A 13,197-nucleotide genomic window follows, 5' to 3' on the forward strand; every position below is an offset into this window, starting at 1 on the left:
GCCATCAGACTCTAACAGCATCTAGGAGGATGTGAGTAGGTCTGTAGTTATAATTGGTGCATGGATATATTTAGGCGTTATATATATGCTGGGGCATTCATATCTTTGTTGGTAATTTTAATAAAGTTGATAAAAGATAGCGGAGCTTGTTCTTGTGATTGTCTGTGTTACTTGCCTATGGTTTCATGTGTTTCCATGAGCTCTAGATCTAAAACAAGCAGAGATAACTCTGTTGAACTTGAGACTGTAGCTGCCAAAGCCAAACCCTCGCTGATGTAATATAACATCACTAAAATTCACTTTAAATAAAAGCAAAGGCTACAAAGCAGTGCATGGAAGATAAGGCGACTGACCTGTCCCTGCATTGTACCCAAGCTGCAACATGGCATCCAGAGCCAACCACGTTTCCCTTCTGTCATGCTTCCTCCCATGAGCCTTTGTCAGGTACCTCCCAAGGCAGCATTAAGCGTAACCACCAATGACAGCACCAGGATTCTAGGTGTAACTGGCTGCACAAAGGGAATTTGGTGGCCAAGGAACTTGAATTGACACCAGATTAAGGGATTTTATGTAAATCATTTCTGGCACAGGCTATGATCTATTTCATACAAAGCATGCCATGTAAGATATCATATGAAAGGTCATGATCTTCTGAAACCCGTTGTTCTGTTCAAATATGTATATCGTTATTGTGTATGAAGTTATGAAATTTTGCTGTATGATTGTTACTGGAATATGTTGTAAGTTTGACGGTCTCTACTGCTAGGTGGTGATCCATTCCCAGGAGGGTGTTAAGTGACCATTAATCAGCAGGGGAGTTGTAAACAAGGGATTCACAATTCTGTAAGGGCTGGTCCACACTAACCCCCCAGTTCGAACTAAGATACGCAACTTCAGCTACGTGAATAACGTAGCTGAAGTCGAAGTATCTTAGTTCGAACTACAAGGTACTTACCGCGGGTCCACACGCGGCAGACAGGCTCCCCCGTTGACTCCGCGTACTCCTCTTGCGGAGCAGGAGTACCGGTGTTGACAGCGAGCACTTCCAGGATTGATTTATCGCGTCTAGACAAGACATGATAAATCAATCCCAGAAGATCGATTGCTTACCGCCGAACCCGGACGTAAGTATAGATATACCCTAAGAGAAGCACCACACAATGGGGGATTGCTCAACCCTCTGAGTCAACAAAGCCCAGCAGGACATATCTGGGCTAGTGTTTTCCAGGCACATGGACTGACGATATAATATAGGGAACAGTGGCATCATACTTTGCCCTTTCTCCTCCCCCACCTATGTGGGAAGCAACAAGAACACTGAGAAGACAAAGACTTGAACTGAGGAGACTGGTCCCAGGCTTAAAGGGGAAGCCTGTGTATTTAGGAGTATAATCTACCAGCAACATCCAGTGGGGTGAGAGAACTGCTTGAGCCAAACACTGCCTCGTCTAATAAGGTTTAAGATTTAGACTGTGCGCTTACCTTTCATTTTCTTTGGTAACTATCTTTGACCTTTTGTGCTTACCACTTATAATCACTTAAAATCTTTCTGTAGTTAATAAATCTGTTTTAGGTATAATATCAAACAATGTGTTTTGGTTGAAATACTTGGGAAATCTCAGCTCAGGTTACAAAAGCTACTGTGTGTTCGTCCACATCGAGGGAGGGGCAGACTGGGTAATGAATTTACACTGGTCAGGCTTCTGACCACGACAAGTCAGTACAGTTCTGAGGTGCAAGGCTGTGGGCTTGGGAGATTGCTGGTATTTTTCTCTGTGTGATTTGTGAGTGGCTCAGGGAGCATTCATGGAATCTAGCTGGCTGTGGAGCTCCATGTGCTGTTGTACTGAATGATAACAGTGTTTAGAGGGGTTTGCTGCTTGTTACTAGCAAAGCATTGTGAGAGACAGCCCAGGCTGGAGAGTTAAAGGGGCACAGTGGTACCCCAGTTCCAGGTTGTACCCCGGGGATCCTGTAACACTATGGAATGGGGACTGTTTGTGTGGTTCTTGTGTGTGTATTAATATTGAACAGGATCCTCTTGTTTGGTTCTCAAAAGGAAGAACTGACTACTGTGGTGGACGTGAACATTAGGAATCCAGAATTCTCAGAGCCCTCTGACACAACGGGTCACAACCTGGATTCCCATTCTTAGACTGCGCCCAGTGGGGCTGTACTGGGATTCTCAATACACCACAGGCTGCAGGGGGCAAATCAGCTCATTTATTGGCATACAGAATCAGACCAGGCTTTAGACACAGGTAAATGCCCAAATGACACAAACACCAGGGACTGGTTGATTTCACACTGTTCCCATAGGGTTCACAAGAGCAGAGGTTGATGCTAGTTTTGCTCAGATGCTGCTGAAGTGTGTGCATCACTATTCTCTGTCATGCACGAATGGGGTTTGGAGCTGGATGGCCAGGCCCCTGTTCCCAAGGCAAGGCTGCATTTCAACAGGACCCTTATGCCAGCATGGGTTTCAGTACCACGTAACCCTTTATTTGATACTGCAAACTGCCCCAGCCCACAATGGAGGGGGGCAGCTGCGAATCATCATTGGCAGCCTGCATTGCAGCAATTGGGGTGGCACGGTCCCACATGTACACATCAGCAATTTCCCCTACAAATGACTGCTTGGCATCAAATCTACCCCCCGGGGTGTCCTGCTCCTGCCCCAGGACGAGCACACCCTGGTTGCTGACAGAGTAGCCTTTCTTCAGCCCCTTCCTGGGTAAGGGACTCCCGTTCATCCAGAGCTCGGCTATGCCGGTGGCAGACTCCCAGCTGGCACAGATGTGCTCCCAGCCAGTGCTTGTGCCTTTGTTTTCTGGGACTTTGAAGATCACTGCTTCCCCGCCAACACTCAGGCTGAGCTCCCCAGGCTTCTGTTTGAAGAGGAGGATCTCGTTGTCTCTGGCCCTGGTAGCGTAGGAGAACAGGCTATAGGGCCGGGTCAGGTCTGTGAAGTATCTCAGACACACGGTGAAGGTCTGCAGAGGACCACTATTTTTCATGTTCAGGATAATGTGGGCATCAGCAGACTCCTTTGGAAAAACAAACACCTGCCCATAGAGATCTGTGTGGAGAAGTGAGAGGAAAAGGCTGGGTTCTCTATCAGGCTGACACTCTTCTTACTAAGGCAACTCATTCTAAAGTTTCCAAGGCGGTTAGCTTTTCCAGCCCTGGGCCTCCCCCAGCTATTCCAGCCCTGGGCCTCCCCCGGCTATTTCAGGCCCACCGTACACAGCTCTGTCAGGTAGGGTTGCCAACTTTCTAATTGCAGAAAACTGAACACCCTTGGCCTGCCCCTGCCTTGCCCCTTCCCTGAGGCCCCACGCCTTCTCTGAGGCCCCATCCCCACTCACACCATCCACCCTCCCCTCATCGCTTGCTTTTCTCCACCCTCACTCACTCGCTCATTTTCACTGGGCTGGGGCAGAGGGTTGGGGTTCAGGAGAAGTGAGGACTCCAGTTGCGGGTGCAGGCTCTGGGGTGAGGCTGGGCATGAGGGGTTTGGAGTGCAGGAGAAGGTTGGGGGGTGGGCCAAAGGGTTCAGCGTGTGAGAGGGGGCTCTGGGCAGAGGCAGGGGGTTGGGGTGTGGGAGGGGGTACAGGCTCTGGGCTGTGGGCTTGGGCTCCGTGGTGGGTTCGGAAATGCGGGGTTCAGGGTGCTGGAGTGGGTGAGAACTCCGGCTCGGGATGCGGGCTCTGGAGTGGAGCCAGGAATGAGGGGTTTGGGGTCCAGAAGGGGGGTCTGGGCTGGGGCCGAGGGGTTCAGAGTGTGGGAGGGGGCTCCGGGCTGGCGCATTGGGGTGCAAGGTGCAGTCTCCCCGTGGTGTTTACCGCAGGCAGTTCCCAGGAATCAGTGACATGTCCCTCTGGCTCATAGGCAGAGGCATGGCCAGGTGGCTCCATGCACTGCCCCTGCCCGCATGTGCCGCCCCCGCAGCTCCCATTGCCCACGGTTTGGGGCGGCGCCTGCGAGTGAGGGCAGCGCACAGAGCCCTCTGGCTACTCCTCCGCCTAGGAGCCAGCCAGGCCAGCCACTTTCTGGAAGCCTTGCAGAGCTGGGCAGGGAACTTGCCTGCCCCGCTGTGGCCAAACAGACTTTTAATGGCCCATTCAGTAGCACTGACCAGAGTCACCAGGGTCCCGTTTTGACCGGGTTTTCTGGCTGATAAACGGCCACCTGGCAACCCTGCTGTCAGGGTAAATCTTTGGGTGTGGCTCTTGCTATGTCAGTTTGGGGCCCACACTTAACTCTGCCAATGCAGCTCTGTCCTGGCCTATAGCACCAGCTAGAGAGTCTGGGGGTGTGGCCAGGTCTCCTCTACCTCACCCTTACAGGCTCCTGAGTCAAAGCCAAAGTTTGAATGGCAGGGCCGGCACCAGGCAACCAAGCACATGCTTGGGGTGGCACCTGGTAAGGGGCGGCGGGGGGAGCGCGGCGCAGCATTCCGCGGGGGGGGGCGCTCCGGCGGTGCTGCGCTCGGCGGGGGGGGGGGGGCGCGGGGCGTGGCACTCGGGGTGGGTGGTGCGGGGCACGGCGCTCGGTGGGGAGTTGTTCCGGCGGCGCGGCGCTCGGCGGGGGGGCAGCCCGGGCGCGGCGCTGGGGGGGGTTTCCGGTGGCTCTCGGCTGGGGCGGGCTCCGGCGGCGCGGTGCCCGGCCGGGGGGCAGTGCGGGGCGTGGGACTCGGGGGGGGTTCCGGCGGCGCTCGGTGGGGGGGCGGCGCGAAGCGCGGCTCTCGGGGTGGGGATGTTCCGGCGGCGCGGCGCTCAGCGGGGGGCGCTTGGGGGGCGGTGCTTTTTTTTGCGGCTTGGGACAGCAAAAAAGTTAGAGCCAGCCCTGTTGAATAGCATCAGAATCTAACAGGAAGCTGGTGTGGGGGCCGGGGGCTGTGGAGAACAAGAACTAGACAACCCAAGGGAGAACTCCCCGAAGCTCCTAGTGCTTCCCAGCACAGGGCCTGACACATCCCAAATGTTGCTTCTCACATGGGAATGTCCCAAAGCCCTGTCTCTCCCCCCCCCCCCTTTCCTGCAACCATTGCCTTGCAGGGGTAGTCTCCTCCCACTCGTCAATGTGAACAGATGCCCAGGGATGTGTTGATAAGGAACACACCCATGGAGGGGCAGGGAGACACCCAGGGGTCATGGTGGAGTCTCCATTGCTGGCAATTTTTAGCTCAAGATTGGATGTTTAGAAGCTCTGCTCCAGGAATTAGTTTGGGGCAGGTCTCTGGCCTGTGCTATACCGGGGTCAGACTAGGTATCTGGTGACCCATGAATCTATGAAAAAAGCCTGGCTCAGAGCTACCCAAAGGAGCTTCCTGCACTTCAGTGGCAGAGAGAGGAGTGTGGAAAGGGCTCAGAGAGGCCAGACACCCCAGGGTACACAAATATAGTCTGGGGAACATGGTCAAAAGCACCCCAGATATAGGCCGGCCGGCCAACCTACACACATCAGAAGTCCTGAGTCACACCTTCAAAATCATGCGCTTTTATCTGAAGGGTGACATTGTGTTTTCGGTCCGTCAGCCCCTGCCTCCCCCCCCCCCCATGTGCGGGTGACAATCAGTGCTGCCCCCTCTCCCAAATGTATTGAATATGTTGATTTTGGCCCTGGCTGCAAGAGCTCTCACCCCCACGTCTGCCCATCCCCTGCCCAGCAATTAATGCTGTTCCCCAGTCCCCCCTTTTGGTGCAGCCCCCCCAGCCCCACCTGTGCTCCTTCTGGGTCTCTTCACCCCCGTCTCCCAGACCTGCGGGGGGTGGCTGCAGAGGGGTCCCCTCCCCTTGCAGACTACAGGAGGAGGGGGGCTCGAGGGGCTCTTCACGCCCCTCTGGCCCTTCCCAGGAGGGTGCCGCAGTGGACAGGGGCAGTGGTGCCATCCCATCCCCATAGCTCCCAGGAGGGGAGAGGGCAGAGCTGCCCTGAGCTGCTGGACCCTGCTCCTCCCTCCCCCAACCTTGGGTTGTTATGGGGGGCAGGGGAGAGCTCTGCCTGAAGCAGCTGTCAGGGGCGCCATTTCAGATTTTGGTAGTGGGGGACAACTTTAACCATGATTCCAGAGGCTATTTGGGTACCTGAAAACTCTTGGGTTTTTTGGGTTTTTTTGCAGATAACTTAGATACAGTGCTCCTATCAGATATGAATTTCTAATTCCTATATAAAGAAAGAAAATTAAATAAATATTAGATCCACTCAGCTCTAATACTAACATGTTCTGAACTCTTGTGTCAGGTCACTTAAGGGACACTGATTAGGTTTAAAATGTTAATAAATTAATGGAGATATCCTATCTCCTAGAACTGGAAGGGACCTTGAAAGGTCATTGAGTCCAGCCCCCTGCCTTCACTAGCAGGACCAAGTACTGATTTTGCCCCAGATCCCTAAGTGGCCCCCTCAAGGATTGAACTCACAACCCTGGGTTTAGCAGGCCAATGCTCAAACCATACTTTATTACTACTAACTCTTGAATGCAACAATTGAAACAACTGTAGAAAAATCTAGATGACTTTCTACCACTTTTTTGCAGTTCATCAAGCTTGGAATAGATCATTTAACGTATGGAAACATCTTATTAGGGCCAGGCCCCATGAGTTTATACTGCACCTGCCTGGGGCTCTAGGGGTGTTACCGCACTACAAATAATAGACTAGAAAATAACTTTAAACAGGAGTGAAACTGACACTTTCAAGTCACTTTCATAGTATTGCCAACCCCAAATGTTCAAAAATCAAGAATCAGGCTCACCAAAAATCATGAAATTGGCTTTAAAATAATGAGATTATGTAAAAATAATAGATCTGGTGGGTTTTTTTTATTTACATTCTGCTTTTTGAGCTTTTAAGGTACGCTGGAGTCACACTTTGAAATTTTCTCCACAGCCACAAGAGTAGAAACAGCCCCCTTTGGCGCTATGATTGGTTCTTCTGCCCCAGGAGGTGGGCAAGTGGGGCAGGCAGCCAATCAGAAGCCTCAGATTTGCTAGAGGGCTGTAGCATGTCGCGTAATGGGCCAACAGCTCTAGCCCGACCAATCCCGTCACAGTAAGAACACAGTGGGAGCTGGCGGCGCGGCACATGGGAGCCAGACTCAGTGACCCAGACTCTCTCGGGCTTTGGGGCTCCCCAGTCAGAGGCGTTTGCACAGTGCTCCCCCACGTCTCTGCTGCACTCTGCCCTGGTGATGCTCTCTGCCATGCCCAGGGTGGGGCACTGCTTCCCCCCCCACAGGACACTGCATCTGCACTGCATCTGCAGCAGCATGACCCACCAGGCTTGGGACAGGGCTGTGGCTACTGCCGGGACATTTCTGACAGGACCCAGCACCCTCGGTGAGGGAGGGAAACTGTGAGGGAGGCTGTTCAGTTTCCCCCTGGAGCTCATGCTCAGCTGTGTCATTCTGTGCCCAGCCATGACTTGGCCCACGGCACTGCCGCCTGCCCCTACCTGACTGGGCGACGGCTCCCGAGAGGCCAGTGAGGACGAGGAGCCAAAGCTGCAGCTTCTCCATGTTCTTCACCTGCAGAGCGACCCAGAGGAGCAGGAACGTGGAGAAAAGAGGTGGGAGGCCCTGGACTGTTCTGCCCTGAAACCTGCCCCCTAATTTAACCCTGAGTGGAGGTGGGAGTGGAAACTTGTTCAACCAATCCCGTCCCTGGGGCGGAGTCTGGAATTCCCCTTTGGATCCGGATGTCAACCTGTCACCACCCTACAGTTGTTATTAACCCTTCCTATACTCTGTACCCAGCGCTGCCCCTTTATGGAGACACTCCCCATGCACACAGTGTCTCCTGACTGCATCCTGCTCTGCAACCAGACCCTTCCCATCTAGCGAGTCACCTGCTGGCAACTGACACATTTCACTGGGATTTTTGCTTCCTCTGCTAAACAATCTGGTTGTTAATATATGGCCTGATCCAAAGCCCATTGAGGCCCATGGGAGACCCTGAGCTGGATCTCAAGGGCTATGGACGGGGCCCATAATGCAGAATGTCTAGTTCTTAGGAATGTTGGAGCTGTGTAGCAGGATATAGGAGAGACGAGGGTGAGGGGGTGAGGCAATATCTTTTACTGGACCAACTTCTGTTGGTGAGAGAGACAAGCTTTGGAGCTATACAGAGCTCTTCTTGAGCTCTGGGGAAGGTACTCCGAGTGTCACAGCTAAATACAAGGTGGAACAGATTGTTTAGCATAAGGAGTTAACGTGTTGAAAAAGACCATTCAAGGTGAAGAGGGCAATTAATTCCTCTGCAGTTCAAGTACAAAGGGGGGTTAGTGGGTTACAGGTTGTTGGAATGAGCCATAAGCAGTGGTGAGCTGGAGCCAGTTCACACCGGTTCGCGGGAATCGGTCGTTAAATTTAGAAGCCCTTTTAGAACCGGTTGTCCCACGCGTTCTAAAAGGGCTTCTAAATTTAACAACCAGTAAAGCTTCGGCAGATTCCCGCCCCCGGCCCCAGCTCACCTCCGCTCCGCCTCCTCCCCTGAACGCTCCACCCCGCTTCTCCTCCCCCCCCCCACTTCCCACGAATCAGCTGTTTGTGCGGGAAGCCTGGGAGGGCTGAGAAGCAAGCGGCGGCTTTGCGCTCAGACCCAGGGAGATGGAGCGGAGGTGAGCTGGGGTGGGGAGTGCGAGGAGGACCCCGCGCCACGGCAGGTAACCCCCTGCTCCCCCCCAGCTACGCTACCCCGCCCCTAGGAGCCAGAGGGACCTGACGAATGCTTCCCGGGAGCCGCCCCAGGTAAGCACCGCCAGGACTCCCCACCTCGCCCCCCGGCAGGTCCCTCTGGCTCTTAGGGGCAGGGCGGGGTGGGCACCCACTATGGTGGCCCACGAGACCCTCCTGTCCGGTCCCTGAGCTCCCGGTCGGGGAGGCCAGTCCCCGGCTGTTCCCCCTCCCCCGCAGCTTCAGCTCGCCCCGCCGCCGGCGCATGCTCTGGGAGGCGGGCTGCGAGCACAGCCTGACCCAGTGCTCCAGGCGCTGCGCGGTGGTGTGACCCGGCTCCAGCCACTCCAGGCGCGCAGCCTGGCCCGGCCCAGCTCCAGGCGCGCGGCCCTGCCCGGCCCCGCTCCAGCTGAGCAGAGCAGCACGGCCCCAACCGAGCGGCGCGGCTGTAGCACCGCCAGCCACCTCCAGGCAGTGCGGTAAGGGAGCAGGGAACAGGGAGGGGGTGTTGGATAGAGGGCAGGGGAGTTCGGGGGGGTGGGGGAGTGGATAGGGGTTGGGGCGGTCAGAGGGCAGGGAACAGGGGGATTGAATGGGGGGCAAGGGTCCCGCGGGGGCAGTCAGGAAGGAGCAGGGGTTGGATGGGGCAGCCGGGGGCAGTCAGGGGACAGGGAAAGGGGTGGATGGGGCAGTGGTCCCGGGGGGGCAGTCAAGGAATGCGGGGGGTTGGATGGGGCAGGAGTCCTGGGGGGGGCCACGATTTAAGATTTTGGCAGCTCTTCACTGGCCATAAGTCCAGTGTCTTTATTAAGTCCGTGATTTTTGGTGTCTAGCAAACTTATGAATTTAAGCTCCCAGACTGGTCTGTTGAGGGCCCTGGGCAGGTTTCCTTTGTGAACCAAGTCTGAGAGGTTAGATATAGAGTGATCATTTTGTGAAAAGTGTTCACCCTGGGGTGCTGTGGTGTTTGTCATTTATCAGTTTTCCTGTGTGAGTTTTCGAGTTTTCATAGTGATTGTCTGGTTTCTCTCACATAGTTGATATTGGGGCATTTAGTGCACTTGATGAGGTGCACAACATGTTGTTATGGGCCTGTGTAGGACCCTGGGATCTTGAACTGTGTGTTATGGGAGGTGTTGATGATTGTAGCAGTGAGATTAGGGTTACCATTCGTCCAGATTCCCCCGGACATGTCCGGCTTTTTAAGCTAAAAATAGCGTCCGGGGGGAATTTGTAAATGTCCGGACTTCCCCCCCCCATGCAGAGCATGCGCGGCTAACAGTGCTGCCGGCCGGCCGGTGTCACTTACATGGGGCTCCGACACTCAGCCAGAGAGAGCACGTTCTCCTCCTCCCTCCCTGCATCGCAGATCGGCTCCGGCAGTCTGGAGCTCCTCCCCAGCTCCTCCTCCCCTGCCAGCCACCCTGCCGGGATGAACAGCTCAGGCAGTTCCTGAGCAAGTTCACCAGACATTAGGTGAAGAAAGGCCAACAACAAGGGGGCCAAGGGGTCGGAGAAGGGGCAGGGAGGTTCTGGAGGGGGCAGTCAAGAGACGGGGGGGTCGGGAGTTCGGGGGGGGGCTTTCTGGGGGTGGGGGTGTGGATAAGGTTTTGGGCAGTCAGGGTACAGGTAGGGGGTAGGGTCCTGGGGGGCATTTGGGGGGGTCTTAGGAAGGGGCAGTTAGGAGATAAGGAACAGGGAGGCTTAGGTAGGGGGTGGGGTTCTGGAGGGCAGTTAGGAGCAGGGGTCCCAGGAGGGGGCAGTCAGGGGACAAGGGGGGGGTTGGGAGTTCTGGGGGGGGCTGTCAGGGGGCAGGAGTGGGGAGAGGGATTGGAGCAGTCAGGGGACAGGGAGCAGAGGGGTTTAGATGGGTTGGGAGTTCTGGGGGGGGCTGTCAGGGGGTGGGGAGTGGTTGGATGGGGCGTGGGAGTCCCAGGGGTCTGTCTGGGGGTGGGTGTGTGGATAAGGCTTGGGGCAGTCAGGGGACAGGTAGGGGGTAGGGTCCTAGGGGGCCAGTTAGGATGGGGGGAGGGTCTCAGGAGGGGGCAGTCAGGGGACAAGGAGCGGGGGTAAGGTTGGGGGTTCTGAGGGGGGGAAGTGGGAGGGGCAGGGGCGGGGCTAGGGCAGGACAGGGGCGGGGCTCCTCCCATCCTCTTTTTTGCTTGCTGGATTATGGTAACCCTAAGTGAGATATGTCTTCAGGTTTTGCATCTGCTGTTCTGGCAGGGGCTGGTGTCACTTTGAGTTGGTGTGTCCTGGACTCTGGGGAGCTTGCTCCTGATGATGAGCTTGGCAAGGTTGTGGGGTTGTTTGAAGGCCAGAACAGGGGGTGGGAAAGTTTTCTTTCAGGACATGGTCCCCATAGAGCAGAGGTCACCAACTGGTCAATCGCTATAGCCTGGTCGATCCTGGAGCCTCTTCCAGTTGCTCGCGATCTCCGGCCGCTAAAAGTCCCGCAGCATAGCGGGGCTCAGGCAGGCTGCGTGCCTGCCCTGTCCCCACACTGCTCCCAGAGGCAGCTGGTGGTTGGCATGTCTCTGAGGCCCCTTGGGGAGTGAGAATTAGGCAGCTCCGTGTGCTGCCCCCGCCCTCAGCACCATCCCTGCAGCTGCTATTGGCCTGGAACCAGCCAATGGGAGCTGTCGGGGTGGCACTTGTGGGCATGGTCAGTGCACGGAGACCCCCTGCCCCCTCCCACTCCCAGGGGCCTCAGAGACGTGCCAGCAGCCAGCTGCTTCTGGGAGTGGCATGGGGCCAGGGCAGGACACAGCCAGTCTGAGCCCCGCTGTGCCACTGGCTGGAAGCTGCCTGTAGTAAGCACTTCCTGGCCGGAGCCTGCACCTTGCACGCCCTCCTGCACCCCAACACTGCCTCAGCCCGGAGCCCCCTCCTGCACCAGACCCCCTCCCAGAGACAACACCCCTCATCCCCTCCTGCACCCCAACACTGCCCCAGTCCAGTGCCCCCTCCTGCACCAGACCCCGTCCCAGAGACAACACCCCTCATCCCCTCCTGCACCCCAACACTGCCCCAGCCAGTGAAAGTGAGTGAGGGTGGGGGAGAGCGAGCAATGGAGGGAGGGGTAATGGAGTGAGTGGGGCGTAGCCTCAGGGAAGGGAAGGGGCCTCAGGGAAGGAGCAGGATAGATCCTGGGTAGATCTTCAATTCAAAAAGTGATCTTGTGGGTAAAAAGGCTGGAGACCACTGCCATAGAGTATGGGTTGTAACTGTTTAATGATACCCCATATGGGTTCCGGAGGGGGTGGGGGTGGTAGGTGACAACTATGAGTGCAGTTGGAGGATTTTTTTTTCCATATTGAAACAGGTTCTCTTGGGGTATTGGGATGGCCCATTCCATGATGCAAGCTACTTCTCTGGTGGAGTGGCTTTGTTTGGTGAAGGCGGTTTTGAGTGTGCTATGGTGTGTATCTTGGACTTTCTCCTCGGAGCATGTTCTGTGGTATCTGAGAGCCTGGCTGTAGATAACAGATTCCTTGGTGTGTCTGGAGTGGTTATTGCATCTATGAGGGTAGGTGTGGTGATCCGTGGGTTTCGTGTACATAGCTTCCTGGAGGATTCCTTTGTTGAAGCTGCTCATAGTGTCCAGGAAGTTGATGTTGGTGTGGGAGTATCCTACGACTGCAGAGGGGTTAATTCCCCTGCATCGCCTTGAAAGGTCTCTTAACAACATCCTAACTCCTCATTGTAAACAATCTCTGAGACCCTTTCCCAGCCCTGACACAGAGCTCTGTGTAAGCTCATCTCTTTCATTAACGGAAGTTGGTCCAATCAAAGGTATTACCACTCCCAGCTTATCTCTAGTTCTTAGCAACACTAGGATTCGTGCCAGTCAACACAGCACTTCAAATGACCCTTGTGCAAACAATCTTCTTGTTCCATGGAATTGTGCAGCTATTGTCCCATATCTGCCAACATGTTTAGCAACTTGGTGAGAGAACATCCCCTGTTCAGGCTCTCAGCAGTCCTTCCTCTGTTTTCCTGTAACCTAATCGAGTGTCAGGAGACTTTGCTCCCTGTGCAGATAATCCCTGTGCTGGCCAGTGGTTGAACAGGTTGGATGGCATTTCAGATGATGCCGGGACAGAAGGGATCCGGGTGGGGAGCTCTGGGTTGGCAATGCACAGCGGCCTGCATGTGCCACATATACAGAGGTGCTGCACAAGTGAACACTATGGCCTTGTCTACGCTACACAGCTTTGTCAGCAAAAGTCAGCTTTTGTTGCCAAAACAGTGGAGGTGTACACACTACAGTGCTCCTCCACTGACAAAACTCTCCTGATGGCTGACAAAATAAAACCACCATGATGAGCTGCGTAAAGCTTTTTGCAGCAAAGTTCGATCAACTAGGGTTACCATTCGTCCGGATTTACCCGGACATGTCCTCCTTTTTGTGCTAAAAATAGCGTCCGGGGGGAATTTGTAAAGCACTCACAATGTCCGGGATTTCCCCCCTCCCCCGGAGCGGCTGGGAGGGCTGCAGGAAAGTCCCGGGCTGGACTC

At 55.1% G+C, this 13,197-nt stretch overlaps 1 protein-coding gene across 1 annotated transcript; it reads right to left on the reverse strand.

Annotated features, from left to right (window-relative positions):
* Positions 1 to 2,236: 2,236 nt before the first annotated feature.
* On the reverse strand, positions 2,237 to 7,561 carry LOC128827273 (mucosal pentraxin-like). The gene is made up of 2 exons (XM_054011122.1): positions 7,458 to 7,561; positions 2,237 to 3,079 (listed from the first exon to the last, which is right to left on the reverse strand). Exons 1-2 carry the CDS (start codon positions 7,519 to 7,521, stop codon positions 2,466 to 2,468), a joined length of 678 nt encoding a protein of 225 aa, XP_053867097.1. The 5' UTR covers positions 7,522 to 7,561; the 3' UTR covers positions 2,237 to 2,465.
* Between the last annotated feature and the right edge of the window lie 5,636 nt (positions 7,562 to 13,197).

This window comes from Malaclemys terrapin, chromosome 21, assembly GCF_027887155.1.
Source record: "Malaclemys terrapin pileata isolate rMalTer1 chromosome 21, rMalTer1.hap1, whole genome shotgun sequence".
Taxonomy (NCBI): domain Eukaryota; kingdom Metazoa; phylum Chordata; order Testudines; family Emydidae; genus Malaclemys; species Malaclemys terrapin.

What these genes read in the sequence shown, in the direction of transcription:
- LOC128827273 (XM_054011122.1), bottom strand. Translation starts at nt 7,521, where the DNA reads ATGGAGAAGCTGCAGCTTTGGCTCCTCGTCCTCACTGGCCTCTCGGGA. An exon ending in GGGAGCCGTCGCCCAGTCAG is followed by an intron (nt 3,080 to 7,457) that starts GTAGGGGCAGGC and finishes TTCTCCACACAG; the next exon opens with ATCTCTATGGGCAGGTGTTT.